Below are 26,799 nucleotides of genomic sequence, written 5' to 3'. Positions count from 1 at the left end.
ATTTTATTTTGAGAGGCAAAGTGGAGCCTTTGGAGACCTGAGTAAGAAAGTCAATTAAACCAACGTTTTAGAAAGACTGGACTAAGCTGGAAGGGAACTAGGCTATAAATTATAATACCAGCTAGGCTAGCAGTTTTACCTCTTTGAAGTCATGGATCTCTTTGAGAATGTGATGAAAGCTACGGGCCCTCGGCCTACAAACAGACACACACACAGAGTTGTGCAAAGTACACAGACCCCCTGAAACCTTCTCATAGGGGTCCATGGGCCCAGGTTAAGAACCCTTGAATTCAACTTTTTTTTTTTTGGTAGCAGGCCAGAATTAAACACCTAGACTAGGATCCTAGTTAGTGAAAATATGAAGAAAGCAAGGCTTTGAGAAATAGAGTGCTCAAAATGGGACAGGAAGTACAAGGTGAAAAGTTGCTTGCCCCAGATTTTTAAAGTACATCTGTAGCAGAGACTATTATAACTCCCAACATCCATTTCCCTTCTCTTTTATGGTAACAGATAGTTGAGTATATGACCACCCAGAATAAGGATACCCTTTCCAGCCTTCCCTGCAGCCAGGGTGGCCATATGACTATGTTCTGGCCAATGAGAGGGTAGTAGAAGTGATGTTTCAACTTCTGGGTCTTACCCTTAAAGAGATGGTGTTCTCTTCCCCTCCCCCTTTTCCTCCCTCTTGCTGGCCAGTTTGTGGCTATAGTGGTGAACTATCCTCGACCAGAGTTGAAAGCAACACCCACAGAGTGGCAAAGGAACAACATAGAAGAAACTTGAACCCCTACAGCTTTGCAGAGCAGAGCTGTCATACCAGCTCAGACTTCTACTTACTTTATTCAACCCACTGTTATTCCAGGTCTCTGGCACAGCCCCTGAACACATCCTATCCAATATTGAATTTGCTACTGGAGGTGGGTTGCTGCCATAACAGAACCTAAAATGTATATGACACTGGCTTCGCAGTCAGGTGGTGGGTACCGAGGACCCAGGTATTTCAGACTAGAAAGCTGAAGCAGTGTTATGTTATCTGACATTCGGTAAAACTGTCACTTGCGATATCTTGAAAGGCAGGCTGCATGCCCATGGAGCCTGTGGCTCAGTAGTCTGTGTTCATCGTTTCTTGTCATCTTCAGGAAAGCCCCAGAAGAAAGGTGAGGTCAAGGAGGAGATAGTTCATCATTAAGAAAAGATGGAGGGAAATTCACTCCACTACTGGGAGGTTTTCTCCATCTGTGGCCTCAGTACCTAGAGGGCAGACCCAGCCAAGGTTGGAAGAGTAGAAGCAATTAGTTAAGGTAGTTCTGAAGAGGCTGACTTGGCCGGATATAGGAGAAAAGATGAAACCCCTTTTTAAGTACCTTCTAGTAAGCATTATCTGTTAGATGATGAAAGCCAGCTGAGCCTTCAATATCACACAAAGGGTTTTGCCTTCCCACTACAGCATATTAGTTGAGATGGTCTCAAAATAAACACCATTAAATTTAGGGAGTCGAGTGGGTAGAAGCAGTAAATAAAAGACCAGGGTTTGCAGGCTTAAAAACTAGGCCCAGATGAGCTCTTTGACTGTGGGCAAATTGCTCATGGAATGACTAGAAGCAAAAAGCCAAAAAGCAAAAAGACTGCAGTCCTAGGAATTTTATTTAAGAAACTGAACTGCCGGGTTTCCCTGGTGGCGCAGTGGTTAAGAATCCGCCTGCCAATGCAGGGGACACTGGTTCGAGCCCTGGTCCAGGAAGATCCCACATGCCGTGGAGCAACTAAGCCCGTGCGCCACAACTACTGAGCCTGCGCTCTAGAGCCCGTGAGCCACAACTACTGAAGCCCGTGCACCTAGAGCCCGTGCTCCACAACAAGAGAAGCCACCGCAATGAGAAGACCACGTACCACAACAAAGGGTAGCCCCCGCTCACCGCAACTAGAGAAAGTCCGCGCGCAGCAATGAAGACCCAATGCAACCAAAAATAAATAAATAAATTTTTTAAAAACCTGAACTGCCAAAGAAATCCCAACTCCAAATCTCAAAAAATGGTACAAATGAGGTTACTTACAAAACAGAAATAGAGTCACAGATGTAGAAAACAAACCTAGGGTTACCAAGGGGGAAATGGGGCAGGGGAGGATAAATTGGGAGATTGGGATTGACATATATACACTACTATATATAAAATAGATAACTAATAAGAACCTGCTGTACAGCACAGGGAACTCTACTCAATACTCTGTAGTGACCTATATGGGAAAAGAATCTAAAAAAGAGTGGATATATGTATATGTATAACTGATTCACTTTGCTGTACAGCAGAAAGTAACACAACATTGTAAATCAACTACACTCCAATAAAAACTAATTTAAAAAATAAGAAATAAAAATAAATAAAATTAAAAACTGAACTGCCAAAGAAATCCCAACTCTGGCCAGAAAAAAAAAATCTGTAATTGATGACTACCTAAAGTAACTCTCAGGCTCCTAACTTTATCAAAATAAAGTGGACCATGAAAGGTGTGCAGCCCCCAAGGAGGGCACACTCCCCAATGCCCTCAGAAGATACAGGTTAAAGAAGAACCCGTGGGCTTCCCTGGTGGCGCAGTGGTTGAGAGTCTGCCTGCTAATGCAGGGGAAACGGGTTCGGGCCCTGGTCTGGGAGGATCCCACGTGCCGTGGAGTGGCTGGGCCCGTGAGCCACAACTGCTGAGCCTGCGGGTCTGGAGCCTGTGCTCCGCGACAGGAGGGGCCGTGATGGTGGGAGGCCCGCGCACCGCGATGAGGAGTGGCCCCCGCTTGCCGCAACTAGAGAAAGCCCTTACACAGAAACGAAGACCCAACACAGCCAAAAAGTAAATAAATAAACTCCTACCCCCAACATCTAAAAAAAAAAACACAAAAAAACTACATCCTTAAAATGGGCAAATTTAAAAAAAAAAAAAAGAAGAAGAAGAACCCATAAGGCAAGACCAGGGGAAGGGACAGGGGCAGAGTTGAGGGGCCAGACAATCTAGTGAATTTACCACTAAGCCACATAAAGGGGCTTTACCATTCCTACCCAACAGGACTTGATAACTGGTCTGAACCAGTGGCTGCTATAAATTCCTCATTCTTTCCTTTTGTGGATGGGAGTTTCCTTTGTACATCGAATGTGTATATATTCAGGATGGATGGCAGTTCATAAAATTCCAGACTCCAAGGAGCCACAGCCACACCTGCTGGAGAGGACTGCACATTCTCCAGAGAAAATGGACTTTGAGCTGGATTAAGGAATTTAATGGAGGAGGGAGGAAGTGAGTACATTCTATGTGTGGGAAGAAAAGCTTAGGATATTTGAATGGCCAAAGGGGCCGAGCGTGATTACTAATTATTTTCCAACATCTATTTTCCTCTTCTCTCTCAAAATAATTTTTAATTGGAAGGTAGCCACCCTGAGTAAAGACTATGGTTTCCAGTCTCCCTTGCAGGTATGTATAGAAGTGTGACCAAGCTCTTTGGACGTGAGCTATATGTAATCTCCTTCCCCATTCTCCCACACAGCCTAGTAGGAGTAGTATCTATAAAAAGAGTTTTTACAAAATGATGTGATAAGTTCTTAAACAGAAAGAACTGTCACAGATCTACATGGAATGATAATTTTGGAGAAAGTTACAAAACGGCCCACTTGCCTTTAAGTTTTATTCAGAGTATTAAAAAAAGATATAAGGAAAAAAATTCCTTAAGTCAGATCCCATAACTGCAACAAACAACTATTTCTCAGTATTGATTTTACTCTATCCTCTCAGTACAACACAATATCGTACCCTTAGCCTGCAGTTCTAACTCAATACTGAACTTTCAAAGTTCACCAAGGATCCCACAATACAGCAAGTTCATTGCTAGGAGGGGTGGGGAGGCACAAGTTGGTGATGAGGGAAGAGAGAAGATTATATACAGATAAAATCAACTCCAGAGATATTTTTTCAAACCACACCAGCCCAAAGCTCCCTGGATGATTTGGATACAGTCTTGCCATTGAGAACCACCAGCCCAGACTTTTCCCAGCAAAGATTAATTCTCGACTGCCAGGCTGGTAATAGGAATCAAACAGAGACCCAGCAGTGAGGGAAAACCTCAAATAAGATCACAATAATTGCACACTGAGCACACACTAGTAAGTTCTTAATTGAAGAAGAGATTGTCAAATACATCTTACACATACATCCCTTATGACTATAACAGTGTTTGGCCATGGTGGCCACGGACGTCCTGCTAGAGAGTCACCTAGAGTGACATAAAAATACAAATTCCTGAACCTCATCTCAGGCCACTGAATGAGAACTAGGGTGGGGTTTGGGGGAGGGGAGAGGGAGGCTGGCCTGGAAGCTAGCATTTTAACATCATGCAGAGTGATCTGAATGCGCGCTTCAGTTTGAGGACAGTTGGCGTGTAAAATTCTGGGCATTCAATTTGCCAAGTGAAATAAGATACCTATAGTCTTACTCTCAAGGGATTAGCAATCTAGCTGGCCAAAATCCTGTCCCTAAAGAAACCCGCTAGACTCAAGAAGGAGAATCAGTTTTATTCTAAATGTCCCCTGGGATCAAAAGCAAAATATTGAGGTTCCAGTGTGTGATGTACTGCTCAAAGGTCAGGTGTTTAGACGATGAAGGGGCTCCTAATTGTTTATCCAATAACTGGATCAAAGATGCCAAATGACCTTCCTCTAATAATCGATCTGTGTTCATCTTCTATTCTGTGAAGATGAATAAAGATACAATAACTTTGGAGCATAAACCAAATGCTCAAAATTAGTTTCTAGCATATGAGGATGCAACAGAGCTTCCAAAAACTGATATTCATGTCTCGTAATACATTAAAACCTGAGTAACACGTTTCTAAATTCAGCAAAGAGTTCTAAACTCTGAAATTAAAGAGGCTACACAGAGGAGACAAATGGACAATAAATACCATGCTGTGGTCCAAGACCATCTACTAACTGCCCTCTTCACCCTGCCACAGTCGCGATCCCCACACATCCCGGCTCACACCAGCTTTGGAGACGGACCTGGAAATGTATCCTTGGGTGATCTCCAGGAGCTGGGATATCTTAGAACTTTTCTTTTCCTGCAGCCCCGACTCCGCAAAGAGCTAAGTTCTTATACGTTTTACGACCAAGGAATGGAAAAGACAAGAGCTCACAAAACCATTCTGTGACCCCCGACCCTGACTGTAGGCACGCCTGTCCGCCTCTGCTCCCTCGCCTCACGTTCCTCCCCACCCTCCTACTCGCACACTGAGGCCCCTAGAAGCCCCAACTATCAAAAGCACCCCACCCCAGGCCAGGCAGGAAGGCCCCCTGCCTCCCCAGGCCCCACGCCCACCGCCCGGGCCCAACCCCTGACCTGGGGGGCGCGCCAGGCCGCCCTGGGGCTCCCGGCTCTCGGGCTTCCTCGGCGGGTAGCCGTAGACACCCCTCTCTGTCTGGTAGCCGCGCCGGAGGAGGAGCGGAGGGGCCCGGCCGAGGCCCAGTCTTGTTGCTGCCACAGTGGCCAAGGCCATGTCCCGCCAGGCCCCCCCCGGGCCCAGAGACTTCTGCGGGAGATCTAGGGATCGCGTTCACAGGGAGGTAGCTCCTGGAACCCACCGCGTGGGAGGCGAGGGGGGGGGGGGTAGGCGAGGGGAAGCCCCGCCTTCGAGACAACGCCCCCAGTCCTGATTGGCCAGGACCGGCCCTCGGAGCCAATCTAGATCAGCGGCCTTCAAAGCGAAGCCGCGCCCCGGGATCCGCTGGGACTCGCGCGGTCCTAGAGGCTGAGGGTAGCCCTGGATTTGGGAAAATGGGGAGTGTTGAGTAGAGCGTTACCGGCTTTCTGGTATAAACCTTGATATACCTATATATGCTGCGGTCTCCCACCAGGAGTGATCACCCACCACCACTCTCCTGGAAGCCCCAGAGCACATCCTCACACACACGATGCAGTCTCCTACAGAAAGGAAAAATTAGCGACAGGGTGCATGAAAAGTGGCTGGGACTCAAACCAAGGGACTTGGTTTGAAGGAAAGGTCATAGGAAGTAACCAGAAAATCAACATCCCCCCTCCATTTGCATTTTTGTAAGAAACACTGAGGGAGAAAGAATAAAATAGGGGAGAAGGAGCCTGTACGAAAGCGATAGAATAGGAGTGAAGAGAAAGTGGACGTGGAAGATTTCATGTGGAGTAAGGTAAATGTGCAAGGTGAGGGGCACACCAAGGAGAGGGGCAAGCATGAGCACAGAAGCCTGGGAGAGGCTGCAAGGCGTTGCAAGTGATTCCAAGAGGCCGGCGAATTGGGTGTGTATTGAGAGATGGGAGTGGAAAGGTAGATACAGGATAACTGCGTGATTAAAAGAGCTTTCAATAAAAAAGAAGGAAGTAATTACGAGATCAGTGTCCCTTTATATCCCAGAGAAGGGAATCTCCAATCTCCCACAGTGACAAGGTTAGCCTTGGACAGGAGCAAGGGCACTTCATAGAATATAAAAGGGAGGAAAGGCAGAGCATAAGCGTTATCTGTTTCGGTAGGCTGATAGATTTAATCATGGAACGATGATGAAGTTCTTTTCTGCTTCAACTTTTTTTGGTGAAATATTAAGCAAGATGAACAGCAGAAAGTGGGAGTGAAAAGACATGGGAGGACTGAAAGGGATAAAAAGATATGAAGCAGTGGGATGGGAAAGTGAACAGACCCAGAAATGTCATGATTTGGGGGTTGCCAAGAGCCCACTGAGGCTTGTGGTTACGGACTTGACTCAGACAAGACAGAGTGATTGTGAGTTTTTCTCCAGATATGTTCAGCTCCTTTTGCAGGTGCAGGGTAGGCAGGAGTTGTATTTAACTAAGGATGGATTTTTGCCAGGCAGGTATGATGGAGAGATGGGGCAAGGGAGAATTCATAGCACTGAGCCATGCAGTCCAGGCTGGAGAAGTTGAAGGGAGGCTTATGTTGAAAAGTTGATTGGATCAGGGGACTGAATGTACCAGGGGTAAAAGCGTGCATAGTTGGAGTGGGGATTCTCATGTAGGTGAAATGGTGGTCTCACTGACTGACATTTGCAGTTGGGACTTTGAGTGGAAGGCAAAAATTGGAATCAGTTTCTTTTCTTTTCTTTCTTTTTTTTGGCCGCGCGACATGCAGGATCTTAGTTCCCCTACCAGGGATCCAACCCGTGCCCCCTGCAGTGGAAGCACAGAGTCCTAACCACTGGACTGCCAGGGAAGTCTCTGGAATAAATTTCTTGGGGCCTGTGGACCTTGGATAAGAATTCTCGATGTGGATTGGCAAAGTTCATAATGTTTCAAAAGTTTTCTGTTTTGGTAAATATATGAGAAATAGGCACTCATATATTGCTAGTGGAAATGTAAAATGGTACAAACTCTATAGAGGGAAAACTGTCAATATCTTACAAAATTAGAAATGCACATTTCATTTAACCCAGTGATTCCGCTTCTAGGAATTTGAAAGTCTAAGATAAACTTTCATACACACACTCGAACACAATTATGTGTGTACAAGAATATTCACTGTTGTATTGTCTATAACTTAAATTTTAAAAGATTGTGAGTATCCTAAATATCAAAAAATAAGAGATTAAATAAGTTATACTACTTCCTTACAACAGACTACTATAGAGTCATAAAAAAGAATGAAGCAGCTCATTATGTCTTGAATTGGAACAATTCCTAAGATATATATATTTTGTTTGTTTGTTTGTTTGTTTTTTGTGGTACACGGGCCTCTCACTGTTGTGGCCTCTCCCGTTGCAGAGCACAGGCTCTGGACGCGCAGGCTCAGCGGCCATGGCTCACGGGCCCAGCCTGCTCCCCGGCACGTGGGATCTTCCCGGACCGGGACACGAACCCACGTCCCCTGCACCGGCAGACTCTCAACCACTGCGCCACGAGGGAAGCCCGTATCTTTAAAGTTTTGAAGTTCACCCGGTTGAGGTTGGTGGCCATGAATATACAGAGATACCAATTTCTGCTGTTTTGTAATTTTTCTTCTGCCTTGGTACTGAGAAATTCAGAAGGATGATAACTGGATTCATTCAGGGCTGAAGTTTTTCCAGGCAGATGTGATAGAAAGGTCAAGAGGCAAAGACATTTAAGATATTGGTTAGTGGACAATTGAAATAATAAAACATGGGCTCTAGGCTACCATTTTTAAAATGCTATCAAGTATAAGAATGGGCTGTTGACAAAAGAAAGGTGCCAGTGGGTTGGCAGTTCCAATGAGGTTGAAGACTAGGTAAACTGGGGGTGCTTGAGAATCACATCTGGAACAGAAGGTTGTAGACAGAAAACAGAATGTTTGAAGTGATCATTGTAGCAGTGATGTAAATTTTGATAATGACCAGCTTGTTGGCTAAAGTGGAGGTGGGGAAGAGTGTCATCAGAGGTGAGAAGATCAAGGAACTTGGACAACAGGTTTTTAGACGAGTTGCCATAAAGACATTAATATCTCCTTGGAAATGGCAGGACTCGGAGTAGAGGAAGACTCCTAGTCGTAGGTTAAAGTTTTCAGTGAATTAAGAGAAGTGACTAGGAAGTTGACAGATGATGCAGAGAAGGGGCAGAAGGTGTGGCACATCCCTAATGCATGGATTCAAATCAGCAGGGAAATTTGCACAAAAGTTGGAAGCAACTGGGAATAAACATGATACAGATCCCAGCTCTGGATCTTAAATACATGCAAAATCGTTCTCAAATATGTTCACTCTCCACCTGTTGCCTGTCTGGGCCATCAGCACCCCTCTCCAGGAGTTCCACAGTAGCTTCCTAAATTGTCTTCTTGTCTTGGGTCTTTCCTTGCTTTGCTGTGCTCCTCTCACACTGAGTCAGAGTTATTTTTATAAATTAATAACAGATTCACATCACTATTGCCTGAAACCTTTTCATGACTCTCTGTTCTTCTTTGTTTCTTTTTTTTTTTAATATATTTATTTATTTATTTTTGGCTGTGTTGGGTCTTTGTTGCTGTGCGTGGACTTTCTCTAGTTGCCGCGAGCAGGGGCTACTCTTTGTTGTTGTTGTGTGGGCTTCTCGTTGTGGTGGCTTCTCTTGTTGTGGAGCATGGGCTCAGTAATTGTGGCTCACGGGCTCTAGAGCACAGGCTCAGTAGTTGTGGCTCAGGAGCTTAGTTGCTCCACGGCATGTGAGATCTTCCCAGACCAGGGATTGAACCCTTGTTCCCTGCATTGGCAGGTGGATTCTTAACCACTGTGCCACCAGAGAAGTCCTCTGTTCTTCTTTGGATAAAGTCTGAATGTCTTATTACGACTAAAGAGTTCTTTATAGATCACAAACCTTGACTCATTTTTTATTCATTTATTTATTTTAGAAATATTTATGTACATATTTTGGCTGCGCTGGGTCTTAGTTGCAGCCTGCAGGATCTTTTAGTTATGACGGCATGTGGTATCTAGTTCCCCGGACCAGGGATCGAACCTGGGCCCCCTGCATTGGGAGCATGGAGTCTTACCCACTGGACCACCAGAGAAATCCCTAGACTCATTTTTTAAAACTCTCGTCTTCCCATTTTCCAGCCAGAAACTTCAATGTGCCAGACTTTCACACACAAACCCTTTTTCCTTTGTAATCTCATTCACACTCAGGACTTTAATTAGCAATAAAAAAGAAATGACACCAAATACAAATCACCATCATAATCTCTCTTCTGGACCCAGGATCCACATATGTGGAATACTGCTTACCCGACATTTTCCCTCTTCTGTGTCATTATGAACTCATGATATACTAAACTCCATGATATATTAAAATATGATCATTTTGCAAACTGGTGACCCACAAGTCCCATCTAAACTGATGATATGGGGAATTCCTTGTCAGTGCAGTGGTCAGGACTCGGTGCTTTCACCGCTGAGGGAGAGGGTTCAGTCCCTGGTTGGGGAAATAAGATCACACAAGCTGTGTGGCACCGCCAAAAATAAAATAAATAAATGGCTGATATATGCTTTGTTTGCCATCAGAGTGTCTTAATTTTTTTTAATTGGATGCTTTTATTAAAAACGTGGAAGATTGCATATTCAAGTCCAGATTCGTGGTTTTTCTTAGAAAGCGGAAAGATTTGGCCACGCTGCACCCACTGTCCTCCATAGGGATCAGCATGAGCTGAGCGGTGGCTGGCCTCTCTAGATGGGGCGTATGGGTGCCCGTTTTCAGACACCATCACTCTTACCTTTATGTGGTCTGCTTGCTGGGACCTATAGCCACTTGTGTTTGCAACCCCTAGTCTGCTATGGTGTGTCTGCCTGCCTCTTCTTCCACCCTTAATTAGATCCACACTTCCTGTGGTTCTCGATGTGCACCAGCGATACTATTTTCAGTTCCTCAAACATCCATACTTTTCCTACTTGAGGATTTTCACACAAGCTATGCTCTCTTCCAGGAAGGCTCTTCTTCCTCCCGTCCCACAACAACACATATACCTGGATGATTCCTACCCTCCTTCTCCACTGGGCTTGGAATTACTTCCTGAAAAAAAAAAGAAAGTGTTCCTGGCCTCCTTGGCTTATTTAGTTCTACTCTACGCCCTCATAGTACTCCACAAATTTCCTTATTATATTAGTACAATTTTGTTAAGTGTTTCCTGAGTACCAGATATGTCATAATTATAGTTATCTAAATTTTTGCCCACTTAGCGTATTTCAATGACTCTTTCTCTACCCTCTCAAACATAATTAAATAATTGATTAAATTTGTGTAACTTAAACGTATGATATGACTCCTTTGTGGGTGGCCCTCCCACTCAATTGTAAATGACTAGAGTGTGGGATTATGTCTGTCTACAGCGTTGTTCTATCCCCAGCACCTAATTTACTGTTGAACACCCAGTAATTTAATAGTAGGTACTGAGTAAAAAATGTTAAGTACATGAATTAATGAAAGAAGAAGAATATAGGATAAAGGGATTGGATATGAAAACTAAGGGGAGGTGGGGAGATGAAGACCTCCTGGCTTCTGAGTTGAGCCACTGTATGGTTGGTGGTGCCATTAACGGATAAAGGTGCACTGGACAAGCAGAAGCCTGTGAGGCAGGATTAATTCCGTTTTGGACATTGGATGTTTATGAGACTCCTGAGTACAGGTATCTGGCACATAATTAAACACATGTGTCTAGAACTCAGAAAACTCTTTAAAGTGGATAGTATCTTTATTTTGCAGAGTTGAGGTCAGACAGACCCCAGGCACACACAACTAATAAGCAGCAGAGATAGGACCTAAATCCTGTTTGTTAGGCCTGAGATTAATACTAACCAATCTTTCAGGCCTAAGGTTTAATACTATCCATTCTCTTCCTTATTGCTATGACACTTGTTGTATTATAAAGAACACTATTCATTTTAGAGACCTGTCCTTCTAAAATATTCATTCTTAACAGAGCTTATAATAAAATAACATTTTATTTTATTTATTTTTAAATATTTATTTATTTATTTTTGTCTGCGTTGGGTCTTCGTTGCTGCTCACGGGCTTTCTCTAGTTGCGGTGCGCGGGATTCTCATTGCGGTGGCTTCTCTGTTGCGGAGCATGGGTTCTAGGAGCGTGGGCTCAGTAGTTGTGGCACGCGGGCTCAGTAGTTGTGGCACGCAGGCTCAGTAGTTGTGGTTTGTGGGCTCTAGAGCGCAGGCTCAGTAGTTGTGGCACACTGGCTTAGTTGTTCCACGGCATGTGGGATCTTCCCGGACCAGGGCTCGAACCCATGTCCCTTGCATTGGCAGGCAGATTCTTAACCACTGCTCCACCAGGGAAGCCCCTAAAATAACATATTTTAAATTACAATCTTCAATTTCTACTCATCGTTTCTTAAACTGCGGACAATAACTCACCCTTAGGCTTGGGTGCCAGTATAAAATTGTATAATGCTTTCCTGCCAGAATGTGTTGTCAAAGGATAAAGAACAGTGTGGCCCAGCAGAAAAAAATACGAGCTCTGGGCCAGAGAGATCTGGATTTGAATCCAGGCCCTGCCACTTACTACTGTAGGAGAGGAGAAAACTTATTCTCTATCTACTCATGATCGGCTTCTGGGGGACTGTGAATTAAACTGAGAAAAGATATAATAACATGAGAAAAGGCATATATTTCCTTATTGGTGTTAATACTTTTTGTACACGGGGGCTTCACAGAAAAGAATGAAAACCCAGAGGAGTGACTAGACTTGGGGCCTCATATACCGTTTTAACAAAGAGTGATATATTATGGAGAAGTGACTAGGCAAAGGAAAAGGGATTTGTGCTCCTAGGAATGGTACGTTGTGAAGGGTGACTATGAAAAGTGTGGTAGATAAGGGATATTTGGTACGGTTTGTTATGCAGATTCAATTCCTCTCTGGTGGTAAGAATCATTCTCCTCTTACTGGTATGGGAGTCGGGAAGTTTATGTCATCTTTACAAATGGAACTCTATGTCATCTTTACAAAGGGAAATTTGTTTCTCAATTCCCTTCAGCTTAAAATAATTAATATGCCAAAGTGGCATATTTGGGGTGGCATGCCCTGATCCCCTTTACTACATAAGCCTCAGGCAGATTCCTTTAACTCTTAATCCATATACTTACCTGTAAAATATTTAAGTATTTGTGTAAAACACATAAAGTCCATGACTAGAACATAGTAGATGATCAATAAGTGGTAGCTACCACTATTATTATTATTATTATTATTAGAGTAAGAAAGTGATTGAGAAGATAGAGTTATATATAATGCTGAAGTGAGGTGGAAGTTAAAATTGTCAGAGCTAAAGTTAAGGTCCAATGAGGTTAGGATACAGGATAGAGTCTTCTACATGGACAATGAAATGGCCTAGAATAATAGTGGGGCTTTCATGCAATTTTGTCATTATCAGTTTCTGCCTGTCTTTCTTGAGGCCAGAAATAGTGCTTTATTCATTTTTCTACTTTATTTCCAAAACAGTGATTGATACATAGTAACACTTTCAAAATTGGATGCATGACACTGTCCAGAGAATGAGAAGACAAGACACAGATGGAAGGAAATATTTGCAAAAGATGTATCTGACCATAATGATGGATAAATGTCATTATACATCTGTTCAAACCCACAGAATGTACAGCACCACAGGTTAGCTTTAATGTAAACTATGGACTTCGGGTGATTATGATGTGTCAATGTAGGCTCATCAGCCATAGCAAATGTCTAACTCAGGTGGGGGATGTTGATAATGGGGGAGGCTGATGTGCACGTGTAGGGCCATGGAGTACATTAGGAAATCCTGTACCTTCCCCTCAATTTTGCTGTGAACCTTAAACTGCTCTAAAAATATAAAGTCTTAAAAAAGAGACATACCTTTCTTTAAATTTATTTTATTGAAGTATAGTTGATTTACAATGTTGTGTTAATTTCTACGATACAGCAAAGTGATTCAGTTATACATATATATATATTCTTTTTCACATTCTTTTCCATTATAGTTTATCACAAGATATTGAATATAATTCCCTGTGCTGGACAGTAAGACCTTGTTGTTTACCCATTCTGTATATAATAGTTTGCATCTGCTAATCTCAAACTCCCAATCCATCCCTCCCCCACCCCTCCCCCTTGGCAACCACAAGTCTGTTCTCTTTGTCTGTGAGTCTTTTTCTGTTTTGTAAATAAATTCATTTGTGTCATATTTTAGATTCCACATATAAGTGATATCATATGGCATTTGTCTTTCAAAAAAAGAGACGTATCTGATAAAGGATTGGTATCCAAAATATACAAAGAACTCTTAAACTTAACAATAAGAAAACAAACAACCTGATGTGTAAAATGGGCCAAAGACCCTAACAGTTACCTCACCAAAGAAGATATACAGATGGCAAATAAACACATGAAAAAATACTCCATATCATATGTCATTTGAGAAATACAAATTAAAACAACAATGAGAGGTTGGTGACCACATGGAGATGTGGGGGAAGATGGAGATCACGGAAGCTCCTGGTCCTTTACGGTACCCTGCCCTAGGCATCTCTTCCATCTGGCTGTTCCTGAGTTATATCCTTTTATAACAAACCAGTGATATAGTAAGAAAAAAAAATGAGACACCACTACACACCTATAAGAATGGCCAAAACGTAAAATACTGACAATACCAAATGCTGACAAGGATTTGGAGCATCAGGAACTCTCATACATTGTTGGTGGGGACGCAAGATGGTACAACCACTTTGAAAGTCAGTTTGGAAGTTTCTTACAAAACTAAAGATACTCTTACATATGATCCAGAAATCATACACCTTGGTATTTTCCCAAATGAGTTGAAACTTTAGGCCTACTCAAACACCAGCACGTGGATGTTTATAGCAGCTTTGTTCATAACTGCTAAACTTGTACACAATCCGGATGTCCTTCAGTAGATGAATGGATAAATAAACTGTGGTACCTCCAGACAATGGAATATTATTCAGCACTAAAACGAGTGAGTTATCAAGCCATGAAAAGCCATGGAGGAAACATAAATGCATATTGCGAAGTGGAAGAAGCCAGTCTGAAAGGGTCACATAATGTATGATTCCAACTATATGGCATTCTGGAACAGGCAAACTGGAGACAATAAAAAGATCAGTGGTTGCCAGGGGTTGAGGGGAGGGAGGGATGAAGAGGCAGAGCACAGAGGATTTTTAAGGCAGGGAAAGTACTCTGTATGATATACTACAAAGATGGTTACGTGTGAGAGTACAGAACCCAGAGTGAACCCTAATGTAAACCATGGACTTTGGGTGATGATGGCATATCAACATAGGTTAATCAACTATAACAAATGCACCACCCTGGTGGGGATGTTGATAATGGGGGAGGTTGTGCATATGTGGGAAGAAGGCAGTATATGAGAAAAGTTTTTATCGTCTCAATTTGCTGTGAAGTTAAAACTGCTCTAAAAAATAAAGTCTCAAAAAAATTAGATGTGGAACTTCCTTAGTGGTCCAGTGGTAAGCCTCCGCACTCCCAATGCAAGGGGCCCAGGTTCGATCCTTGGTCAGGGAACTAGATCCTGCATGCCGCAGCTAAAGATCCCACGTGCCACAACTAAGACCAGGTGCAGCCAAATAAATAAATATTTTTTAAAAAATAGGTGTATGCATGGATGAATGAATGAATGAAAACAAACTGTGTGGTTAATTCAGGAATCTGTTGAAGTCAAATGGGGTTAAAAAAAAAGTGTTTATGAAGAAGAAGACTATAGGCCAGATTTAAAGTCTGAAATATGTCATACTTATAAAATATATTTGTTTAACTATATGTATAAAACATGTAATGTAGGGAATTCCCTGGCCGTGCAGTGGTTAGGACTCTGCGCTTCCACTGCAGGGGGCATGGGTTTGGTCCCTGGTCAGGGAACTAAGATCCCACATGCAGTACAGCCACAAAAAAAAACCAAAAACAACACGTAATGTTATAATAATGATTATCATCTACTAGTTATCTATTGTTGTATAACACGTTACCTCACAACTTAATGGCTTGAAGTGACAAACATATATTACCTCACAGTTTTTGTAGGTCAGTAATCCAGACACAGCTTAGCTCAGGGCCTCAGGCTCAAGGCATCTCACAAGGTTGCAGTCAGGCTGCAGGCTGAGATTATGATCTCATGTGAAAGCTCAAGCAGGGGAGAATCAACTTTCATTCCATTCATTTGTTTGTTGGCAGGACTGAGTTCCTCACTGGCCATTGGCCAGAAGCCTCCCTCAATTCTCTGCCCTGTGGGCCTCTCGAAGCGTAGCTTACAACATGGCAGTCAATTGTCCTCAGGGAGAGGTATGTGGAGATGAACCACAGCATTTCTGTAAACTAATATTGGTATTAACACCCCATCACCTCTGCTGTAATATATTCACTAGAAGTTAGTCACTAAATCCAGCCTACACTCAAGAGGAGAGCTTTACACAAGGGCGTAAATACCAGGAGGAAGGGATCCCTGAGGACCATTTTATTTATTTATTTATTTACTTATTTAATTTTTTTAAGGAAGGAAATTCTTTTTTTTTCAAATTTTTATTTATTTTATTTTTGGCTGCATTGGGTCTTCATTGCTGTGCACAGGCTTTTCTCTAGTTGTGGAGAGCGGGGCCTACTCTTTGTTGCAGTGTACGGGCTTCTCATTGCAGTGGCTTCTCTTGTGGAGCATGGGCTCTAGGCAAGTGGGCTTCAGTAGTTGCAGCACGCAGGCTCAGTAGTTGTGGCTCACGGGCTCTAGAGCACAGACTCAGTACTTGTGGCACACAGACTTAGTTGCTCTGCGGTATGTGCGATCTTCCCGGACCAGGGCTCAAACCTGTGTCCCCCGCATTAGCAGGCGGATTTTTAACCACTGAGCCACCAGGGAAGCCCTTGAGGACCATTTTAGAGGTCACCTACCATACCCACATGACCATTTCTAGAAAGGTTTGACTGAAGTATATGCAGTGTTCATCCTCTTGGCCTATCAATCATGAACTCTCATGTAACTCTTCCATGGGATGCTATGACACTCTGCCCAAAGGATTACAACTATGGTTATTAGCTTATTCTTCTTCTTAAATTGATATTAAATGTTGGGTATGAGACCATTAATACAAAGTGACATCCTGTTTATTTTATTTTATTTTTTTTTAAGTTTTTTTTTTTTTTTGGCCGTTCCACGCACGGCTTGCAGGATCTTAGTTCTCTGACCAGGGATCGAACCTGTGCCCTCTGCAGTGGAAGCACAGAGTCCTAACCACTGGACTGCCAGGGAATTCCCATGACATCTCTGTTTATTTTATTTTTTTAATTAATTTTTTATTGGAGTATAGATGATTTATAATGATGTGTTAGTTTCTGCTGTACAGCAAAGTGAGTCAGTTTATACATACACATAAATCCACTCTTTTTTATATTCTATTCCCATATAGGTCATTATAGAATATTGAGTAGAGTTCCCTGTGCTCTACAGTAGGTTCTTATTAGGTATCTATTTTTATATACAGTAGTGTGGATATGTCAATCCCAATCTCCCAATATTTCCCCCCCCCCACCCCCGACATCCCTGTTTAAATGAGTCTTTCCTTAAGTTGGATGAAAAAGGGTAAAACACAGTGGAATGGCTGTTTCTACAGCTTCCATGGGGAAAAGGTAGGGAAGTATAAAGTATATAGTATCATGTCTGCAGTGTAGAACATTCCAGAAGACAAATAAGCTAGAAATGACGCTCACTGCTTTACTTTCCCTTAGCAACTGACACAAGGAGTGAGGTGATGCCAGAGGACTCTCTGAGTAATACCTTTATTCTCTCCAGCTATATTTCTCAATGTGACAATATTGTCCTGGGTTATGAAGGCAACCACTTTTCTTCTGAATACTTAAACACTTGGAAGCCATGACGAAGTGTGATGCCAAAATTAAATTAAAATAATGAAGTTAGGGATCATAAGTTCTAATGTACTCATTTTTTAAGTGAAGCATCTGAGTCACAGGTTACAAACCACTTGCCCTAGTTCACTGCATTCCATGGACATTAGTGGGGCTGTAAAACCAGACCCAGTTCTCTTCCCTTTGCACTTTCATTGGTATGTCTGACACAGGCAGAGATTTTTTTTTTATATCATTATATGTATTGGTCGGTCTTGTTAGGACTAGATTATAAAATTATGTATTTTCTTATTCTATATTCTGATTGTGTAAAAAGGGACATTTGTATGAACATGTGTATGGTATTCAGTTGTATAAGGTGGAGAAAGCACCCTAGAATAAGAGGAAATATTACATAAGACTGTGAACTTTGGGATCAGATAGTCCAGAATTGAGGTTCTATTTAGTAGCTCTGTCATCCTGGGCACATTATTAAACTATGTTAAGCCCTAGTTTCCCCATTTATAAAAACAAGAAAAACAGTGTCTCTCAAAAAGAATCATTGGATGGATTAATGCCTAATACACATTAAGAAAGAGTTATCTGTTTATTTCTCTCCATTCATCCATTCAATCACCCAGTGTTAAAAACTTGAATTACCTTTAATGGAAATCACAAAAAGGGACATGTAATCCTATATTTGGACTGTTAAGAGTTGGTATATTGCTTGGTAAATAAAAATGAAATTCCAGTCTTTAAAATAGTCTGTTCTTTCACTTTAGTTTAATCCTACACATTTCTGCATAAGTACACAGGTTTTTCACTCTCTTCCAAGAAAGTGTTTGTAAGAAAGGAAAATTTTTCCCCTCTACCCTTTTAGATTTAATACCTGGGGTGTGTGAATTAAACTGACAACAGACAGATGAACAGGGGGAAAAGGTATATACATTTAATTGATGTTTTTAATTTTGCATGCATGGGGCTACACAGAAAAGAAGTGAAAATCTAATGAAACAGTTAGACTCAGAAGCTTATATACCATTTTAACAAAGGGTGACTAGACAAAAAAAGGGGTGTGTGTGTGGACTTCTAGGGGCAGAAAATTGTTGGAAGGCAAATATATGGGATAACCAATGGAACCCCTTTAAGACATATTACCTATATAAATAACCTATATAAGGGTTATTTGAATAAAGTTTGTTTATGCAGACTCATCTTGGTGTTGGCTTTCCATCTTCTTCAGGTCCATAAATCTCCCAGGGAGGGTATTTATGGCAGTCCTCATTCCTCAGAAGTTTCTGCTTTTAGTCGGATAAAGAGCTCCAAGAAGTTTTCTTTCTGCATCTGTTGATTCCCAATGGACTTCAGCTCAAAATAATCCACATGCCAAAGTGGCATATTTTGAGGTGGTATACTCTAATCCCTTTCATATTCATCACTTTTAATTCTTCTATCAAAATGTGACTGTGAAAAAAAAAAATGTGGTTGTGGTCCCAGGACACAAAGACTAATAAGCTACCAATCGTAGCCTCAAGGAGCTCACAGTCTTAATAGGAAAACAAATATAAACAAATTACTTCAATATAATATCGTGAGTGTTGCAATTGAGTTGTTCAGAGGCTGCTATGGGAACCCAGGTAGGGAGAGAGACGTAATCTGATATATGTGGGGGGGGTGGTGATAAGAAATGGCTTCCCTGAGGAAATAATGCTTGAGCGACCAGTCTGAAAACAGTCATGGGAGAAAAAGCATTCTAGGCAAAGTCATAATATGTGCACCAAGGGAAGAGGGCGTCCAGTACATGCAGGTTATTAACTATGGCTAGAACTCAGACCTGCGGGGGATCAGCAGGAAATGAGACTAGATATACAGGCAAGAGCCATTGTGTTAAAGGCTCATGCTTAAGACTGAATTTCACCTTGTAAGCGAGTGGCTTCTAAGGTGGCTTGGCACTAGGGGCTGTGCAAGATGATCCATCGAGGCCAAAATATTAGAACTTGTTTTTTTAAATTTCTTCTACTTTGGGGTATGTAGTATAATGTATAAATTTGTGTAGTATTACATATATACACAGTTTATATCTAAGTAAATAGACATGGGTTGGGAGTATATGCCCTCCTCCCCTCCCCATAGGGTTGTATGACCAAAGAAGTTCGGAGATTATTGCCATTAAAAGGTGTTTTGCACGGGAGTTAAACAATTAGATTTGTGTTTGAAACAATGCTCTCTAAGGTCAGGAGGGGGCAAGATTGGAAGCAATTAGGGAGAAGAAGAGATGGTTGCCAATGGTGTGGGTTTGAGTTGCTGTGGGCCTGAACTAAGGCTATGTCAGTGGGGATACAGAGGAGGACCCAGGCAAGATCTTTTAAAGACATACTGATTGCATTTGGATAAGAGACGGTGAGTTGGGACTAAGAAACTATTGCGGGGACTTCCCTGGCGGTCCAGTTGTTAAGACTTTGCCTTCCAGTGCAGGGGATGCAGGTTTGATCCCTGGTCGAGGAGCTAAGATTCCACATGCCTCACGGCCAAAAAAACAAAACATAAAACAGAAGCAATATTGTAACAAATTCAATAAAGACAAAAAAAATGATCCACATCAAAAAAAATTAAAAAAAAAAACGATTGGGGAGGAATAACTTTTCCTCTATCCTCTTATGTTCTTTAATTGGGAGTGTGCAGATTAAACTAAGGAAAGACTGATTAACAGGAGAAAAGGCATACAATTTTCACTTATATTTATGTGCATAAGAGTTCGCAGAAAAGAAGTGAAACACAAAGAAGCAGTTAGACTCGGGGCTTAGGTACCATCCTAACAAAGGAAAGGGGACTTGGGTTTCAAGGGATGACAAATTGTGGGACATCACCAGGAAATATATGGGGGAACTAATGGAAGATAAGGATTATTTCAGTAAGATCTGTTTATGCAAACCCATCTGGATGTTGTCTCTACATTTCCGGTGATAAGAGTCATTTTCTTCTTGATGCTGGGGTTGAGGTTGGGGGTAGACACTTTCACAAAGGGAAATCCATGTCTTGCATTTAGGCAGATAAGGAGAGTCCTAGAGAACTCTTCCTGCATCTGTTGATTCTCAATTGCCTTCCGCTCAAAATAATCCTTATGATGAAGACACATTTTGGGGGTGGCCTGTCTGATCCTCTTTAGCACCACTAGCTGAAAGAATAAAAATAGAAAAAGAAGTAGATGGGATTGGAGGCCAATATTAAGTTCAGTTTTGGACATTTTAGTTTTGAAGTATATGTGGTATATTTCATCACAGTTATCCCACTGCAAAGACTTAGAAATATAAGGAATTAAAGAACTGAGATCAAGTAGATGACAAAGGGTTAGCTTTCTCACCACTTACCCATTAGTTCTCCTAAAGAATACTGAAAATGGTTATTCTGCTGGACAAACAGAAGTGAAACCAGAATTAGAGGTGATATTTACAAACCTCTGTCATTATTCATTATGATAGCTGAGAACACAATTCCTTTTTTCTCTTTTTTGTTTTTTCTCAGTTTTACTGAGGTATAATTGACAAAATTGTAAGAAAAGTAAAATGTGCAGCGTGGTGATTTGACTTTTCCCCTTTCTTTTAAATCTTCATTTTAGAGTTCACTGTCTTAGCAGGATAAGTAATGCTGGAGTAAAAACTCCCAGGTGCACTGGTTTCACACCAGTGGGAGGGCAAAGAAAGGGCCACTGAAGCACTATTTACTCAAATTGCAAAGCCATTTAGATGATAGTGTTTATTGTTTCCAAAATGATTTAGTAATAGCTAACACTTATAGAGCATAAACTATGAACACTGTGTTAAGTGCTTTTATTTAAATCACCTCAATAACTGTTCACAAAACCCTAGAAAAAAGTACCGCTATCACAATTTTCAAGAATAAAAAGCTGTGAATTTCAAATAGCTAGTAAATGTTGGGCCTAGAATTTGGACTCATGTCGTCTGGCTTCAGAGATGCACGTTTCTTGCTTCCCTTTGTGGCTTCCAAACCAGTTCTCTTCCGTTCTTTCAAGAGCCTTGGCCCCTTTGGGCTTGCTTCTTCTGTCTACGCCTCCTGCTACCGCAATTCTTCTGAACCACTTTCTTATGTCCTTGTCTGTCCCCATTAATTCACCGAAGCCAAGCTCTTTTGTTACTGTTTTCTTTGCAACCTGTACTCCTGTCAATCCGTTAACCTCATCCACAGTGACGCACATACCTCCTCTCCCTTAACCTCCCTCTGCACCCAGCTTAGATCCCAAGATCCCTCTTTATAATCATTCTTTTGCAAACACCCAAATTCCAGTAGCTGTCTCTTTCTCTTTCATTACTCTCATGGGGAAAAAAAAAAGCCACAACCCTGATTAAATCTAATTGTCCATCTCTTCTGGAGAAATTGGCATACGTAGGCTGGATGGTTTTACTTTAAATTCACGACCACAAACCTCAACTGGCTCTGCAGGCAATCTCCATTGCTTTCACACTTTGTAGGGCCCTCCCAGGTACAAAAGACTTTTAGACCTTCCCCCGAGTCCCAAAGGGCAGATTTAAACAGTTACTAATTCAGGGAGTAAGGGAATGCAGAAACAAAGGAAAGGCAGGAAAGAAACGATAGTGCAGCCACAGGGGCAGGGGCCTGGTTTCTTCTCAAGGGATATACACAACAACCTGATATAAATACCTGAGTTCTTCTACAGGAACTAAGGCCCCCACCCAGCTGGAGGATGGTAACTTCAGGCTGAGTGTAAACACGGCTGGTTGGAACCAGAAGGCAGATTCCTGGAACACCACCCTGTTACCTCACCACCACCAAGTCAGAGGATTGCCACACCCCCTGCAGCCCTCCCCCCAAATTTTGCCTATAAAAACTCTTCCCTGACGGAATTCCCTGGTGGTCCAGTGGTTAGGACTCCGTGTTTCCACTGCTGGGGGCCCGGCTTCCATTGCTGGTCAGGGAACTAAAATCTCGCAAGCTGCTCTGTGCGGCCAAAAAAAGAAAACAAACAAACTCTATGCCAAACACCATTGGGGAGTTTGAACTTTTTTAGCAGGAGCATCCTGTTCTCCTTGCTCAGCCCTTGCGATAAAACTTTCTCTGCTCCAAACTTGACGTTTCTGTTTGGTCACACTGTGTGTCAGGCACACGAACTTGGGTCTGAAACACTATTTTCTCCCCTTTTTAAACCTCCCACAATGTCTCCCTCAACCTACTCTTAGCTGATGAGCCTGCCTCAAATTTCATTGAGAAAATGGGATGGTCAAGGAAGTCCTTCATGGACCACCCCCTAAACCTACAAGCCTATCTGTACATGTATCCATCGTCTTTGTCTTCTCTTAGTATCATGCAGAAATGCCCCTACTTCTATCAAAGGCACTCTTTCCACTTGTACTTTATTTTTAAAACAATTTCTGGCCTCACCACGTGACACCTTAGTTCCCCGACCTGGGATCAAACCTGGAAGTGGAAGTGTGGAATCTTAACCACTGGACCACCAGGGAAGTCCCTCCACTTGTACTTTGGATACCATTCCTTTCCATCACAAAGATTTCGCTCCTTTGTTATCTTTTTTTTCTCTCTCTTGCATCCCCAATATTTCCCTCCCTGTTGGATCATTCCCATTAGTATACATTCCCTATACCTTTCGTTAAAAAATACAAAAACAATATAAAAGATACAAAAACAAAATCCTCCCTGACTTCACATTCTCCCAGTTATAGTTTTCTATCGCTCTTCACAATAAAATGTCTCAAATACCTGTCTTCACTTTTTCCATCTCCAGCTTAGTCTTGAACTATTCCAATCCGTCCCCCCTACTTCACTGAACTGCCTCCGACAAAGTCAATATCGAGCCCCATGGTGTCAATCCAGTGAGCTCTTTTCTGTCTTGATGTTACCTGTTCTCTCAGTAACACTTGAGACAGTTAACCACTTTTCCTTTCCTGGAGCATCTCTTTTTTTGGCTTTTACAACACTATACCCTCCAGCTTTCCTCTCTCCTCACCCAGTCACCTTTTTAGGGACCTAACCTCTATATTTGGAAGTTTTTCAGGGCTTTGTCCTGGACCTTCTGCTCTTATTACATTTTCTTTGATCTCGTTCTTTCTTATGACTTTATTTATTTACTGGCCACACCACATGGCATGCCGGATCTTAGTTCCCTGACCAAGGATGAAACCTGTGCCCCCTGCAGTGGAGGCATGGAGTCCTAACCACTGGACCACCAGGGGATTCCCCCTTTCTTATGACTTTAAATATTAGCTATGTTGATGGTGCTCAAATTATCATCTCTGTGCCAGTACACTTCTCTGAGCTCCAACTGCCCATTGATATCTGTATTTGGATAACTCAGATCATCTAATTCTTCAGGTTTTAGCCTGAACTTTGCATCATTAAAGAAGCCTTTCCTGACCACTGTAACAGAAGCCACCTTATTCTCTCCCTCCAGTTCCTCACCATTATATTTCTATTATTTTTTTTAATATTTATTGATTTATTATTTATTTATTTTTGCCATGCCAGGTCTTAGTTGAAGCACATGGGATTTTTAGTTGTGGCATATGGGCTTCTTAGTTGCGGCCTGCATGCATGATCTAGTTCCCTGACCAGGGATTGAACCGAGGCCCCCTGCACTGGGAACACGGAGTCTTACCCACTGGACCACCAGGGAAGTCCTTTCCCTGTTATTTCCTTTGTAGCATTTATTCTATTTAAGTTTTTTGTTTACTGTCTATCTTGTGCATTTGATTATAACTTCATTTATTTGACTTTCACTATTTGCTATGCAGTATTTTAAGCCCTTTATAAGATCTAATTTGCTTTTTTGACTGACCATGTTTATCAAAAGCTAAAAGAAAAAAAGAGTAACCTCACATTGCTTCACTTTTATTTTGGTGAAATAGAAGCCAGTGTTAGTAAACTGATTTTCAACCTTACAGTTTCATGAGAAATTTCAATATGGTTTGCTAACTAGTATCATGTTCCATATACTTTATACTTACACTTGCTTAAATACACTTCGGTTTATTTTTTAAAATAAATTTATTTATTTTATTTACTTTTGGCTGCGTTGGGTCCTCACTGCTGCATGTGGGCTTTCTCTAGTGGCGTTAGTGTTCAGTATGATAGTAGATAATATATTTACTAGCTTTGTGATCTTGAATAAATTACTTAATATTTCTGTGACTCAGTTTCTACACTTACCTACAGGATTATTGTGATTATTAAAATAACAAATGTAAAATAGCAAATGCTTGATAAAATGCTCTCCTTTTTTGATCCCTGTATTCACATGATTTCTTTTTAACACCTGATTTCTTTTTTTTTTTTTTCTTTTTGCGGTACGCGGGCCTCTCACTGTTGTGGCCTTTCCCGTTGCAGAGCACAGGCTCCGGACGCACAGGCTCAGAGGCCATGGTTCACGGGCCCAGCCACTCCGCGGCATGTGGGATCTTCCCGGACCGGGGCACGAACCCGCGTCTCCTGCATTGGCAGGCGGACTCCCAACCACTGCACCACCAGGGAAGCCCCTGATTTCTTTTTAACACCTAATGAAAGGCAAAGGATTGAGAAGAAGAATTTATTTATCAGCAGCATAGGTGAATCTTCTTAAGGTAATCAGACAAAATGAGAAAAAGAAAATTTTGATGAGAACTTGGTGGCTATTGCTAGTATGGTGTTTTCGGATACTTCTCTCATAGTTGTTTATCAATGGTACAAAATAGCAGTAGTTGTCTTTCTCTTTCACTACCCTTTAAATGATGGGCCTGTTGGTAGTTTTTTTTTCCTAAGTACAGGACGCATCAACAGTCAGTTTGGAAGCACAACTTGTGTGCTAAGAATAAATGGTAAGTGGAAGCAACCTAATTGGTTGCCACCAACAGATGAATGGAGAAAGATGTGGTATATACATACAATGGAATACTACTCAGCCATAAAAAAAGAACGAAATTTTGCCATTTGCAAAAACACAATGGACTTGGAGGGCTTTATGCTTAGTGAAATAAGTCAGACAGAGAAGGACAAATACTGTAGGTTATCACTTGTATGTGGAATCTAAAAAAGAAAACAAACTAGTGAATACAACAAAAGAGAAACAGACTCACAGATACAGAGAACAAACTAGTGGTTACCAGTAGGGCAAGGGGGGCCAGGGGGAGGGGCAAGGTAGGGGTAAAGGATTAAAAGGTATAAATTCTATGTACAATAAATAAGTTACAAGGATATATTGTACAGTACAGGGAATACGGCCAACATTTTGTAATAATTATTAATAGAATACAATCTTTAAAAATTTTGAATCACTATGTTGTACACCCGAATCTTATATAACATTGTAAATCAATTATACCTCAACAATTAAAAAAAAAGAATAAATGGTAAGTAAAAAACAGTAAATAGAGGCAAAGGGCAAAAGCTGAACACACGTGAACCTAGACCTGCGTCAAGGATTTGAGGTTGCTAGTAGCTTATTTTGTGGGCGGGGCGCCGCACATCAAGCAAGAATCAAGACCAGTTCTGCACCTTTGTTCCTTTGGCTCCTGACCAGTCAAAGCCGGCCTGTACTTAACACCCAGTCAGATTCTGTTGGCAAACCCTAGCACCGTTTTGATAAAAATCGGAGGCCAGATGCACGAGTTCATCAATTTAAAAGAAAATAAGTTGTTTAGATAATAAGTTGTTTAGATAAGCTGAGCCATTTTTTAAAGTTGACTTGGTCTCACATTTCAGAAGAAATGGCAACACTGGCCAATTTTTTAAGCTGGTGATCTCATTCAATAATTCCAGGAGGTCATTCCACTGTAATTTTAAGAAGTTGCTTGCTAGAACAGGGTACTTTCTAAGATCTGTATGAAAAAAGCTCTGGTTCTTCTTCACTCTGGGGTACTTTTAGGTCGAACACCTAAAACTGCTTCTGGAAATTCCCCCACGGGACTTTCTTAAATCTAGACCCGTTCCTTACCACTTTGTACCTTCCTCACCAGCCATATTCTTTAGTCTCTCCAGTTTTCAACTTCCTAAATCTTTAACTTCACCCCAGGAATTAGTCCAATCAAACTTTCCCTTCTTAGACCTCTTCCTTACGTTAGCTCCAGGAAACTCCCATGAGAATCACGTGGCTAAATTTGTCCTTAATGGCGCTCCGTAACTCGCTTACTGTGCCACCACCCTTCCTCACCTCCTGTTAGCTCCGCCCCGCCCCCTTCTCGCTTTCCTCCCCTTCCCCACCCCCCCAACCTCAGTGCCTGCGCTTGCGCACCTCCAATTCAGGCGCTTTCCCTTTCCTGGCGACCAATCCACTTCCTGCCTCCGGTCCTCGGAACATTCCTCCCCTCCCTTGAGGTCCTGGCCAGAGGTGCTGGTTGTGGCTGCCCTGAGGACTGCCTGTCTGAAAAATTCGCTCCTGTCATTGAGAGGGCAATTTGAAGCAGTCGCTATGTGTGTGGCACCTTTCTGAGT

The 26,799-nt window shown here is 42.0% G+C and overlaps 1 protein-coding gene across 2 annotated transcripts in view; it reads right to left on the bottom strand.

The window, feature by feature from the left end:
- Positions 1 to 5,607, bottom strand: part of DHTKD1 (dehydrogenase E1 and transketolase domain containing 1) — a 53,273-nt gene extending 47,666 nt beyond the window's left edge. For both annotated transcript variants that reach the window (XM_079915177.1, XM_079915178.1), the window contains exon 1: positions 5,374 to 5,607. In XM_079915177.1, coding sequence (XP_079771303.1) covers positions 5,374 to 5,530 — 157 coding nt within the window. In that variant the 5' untranslated portion in view covers positions 5,531 to 5,607. The remainder of the gene's footprint in view (positions 1 to 5,373) is intronic.
- Positions 5,608 to 26,799: the final 21,192 nt, after the last annotated feature.

This window comes from Stenella coeruleoalba, assembly GCF_951394435.1.
Source record: "Stenella coeruleoalba genome assembly, chromosome: 2".
In the NCBI taxonomy this organism is placed as follows: Eukaryota; Metazoa; Chordata; class Mammalia; order Artiodactyla; family Delphinidae; genus Stenella; species Stenella coeruleoalba.
Note: the sequence above shows the minus strand (reverse complement) of the source record. Positions and strands in the feature narration are given on the sequence as shown.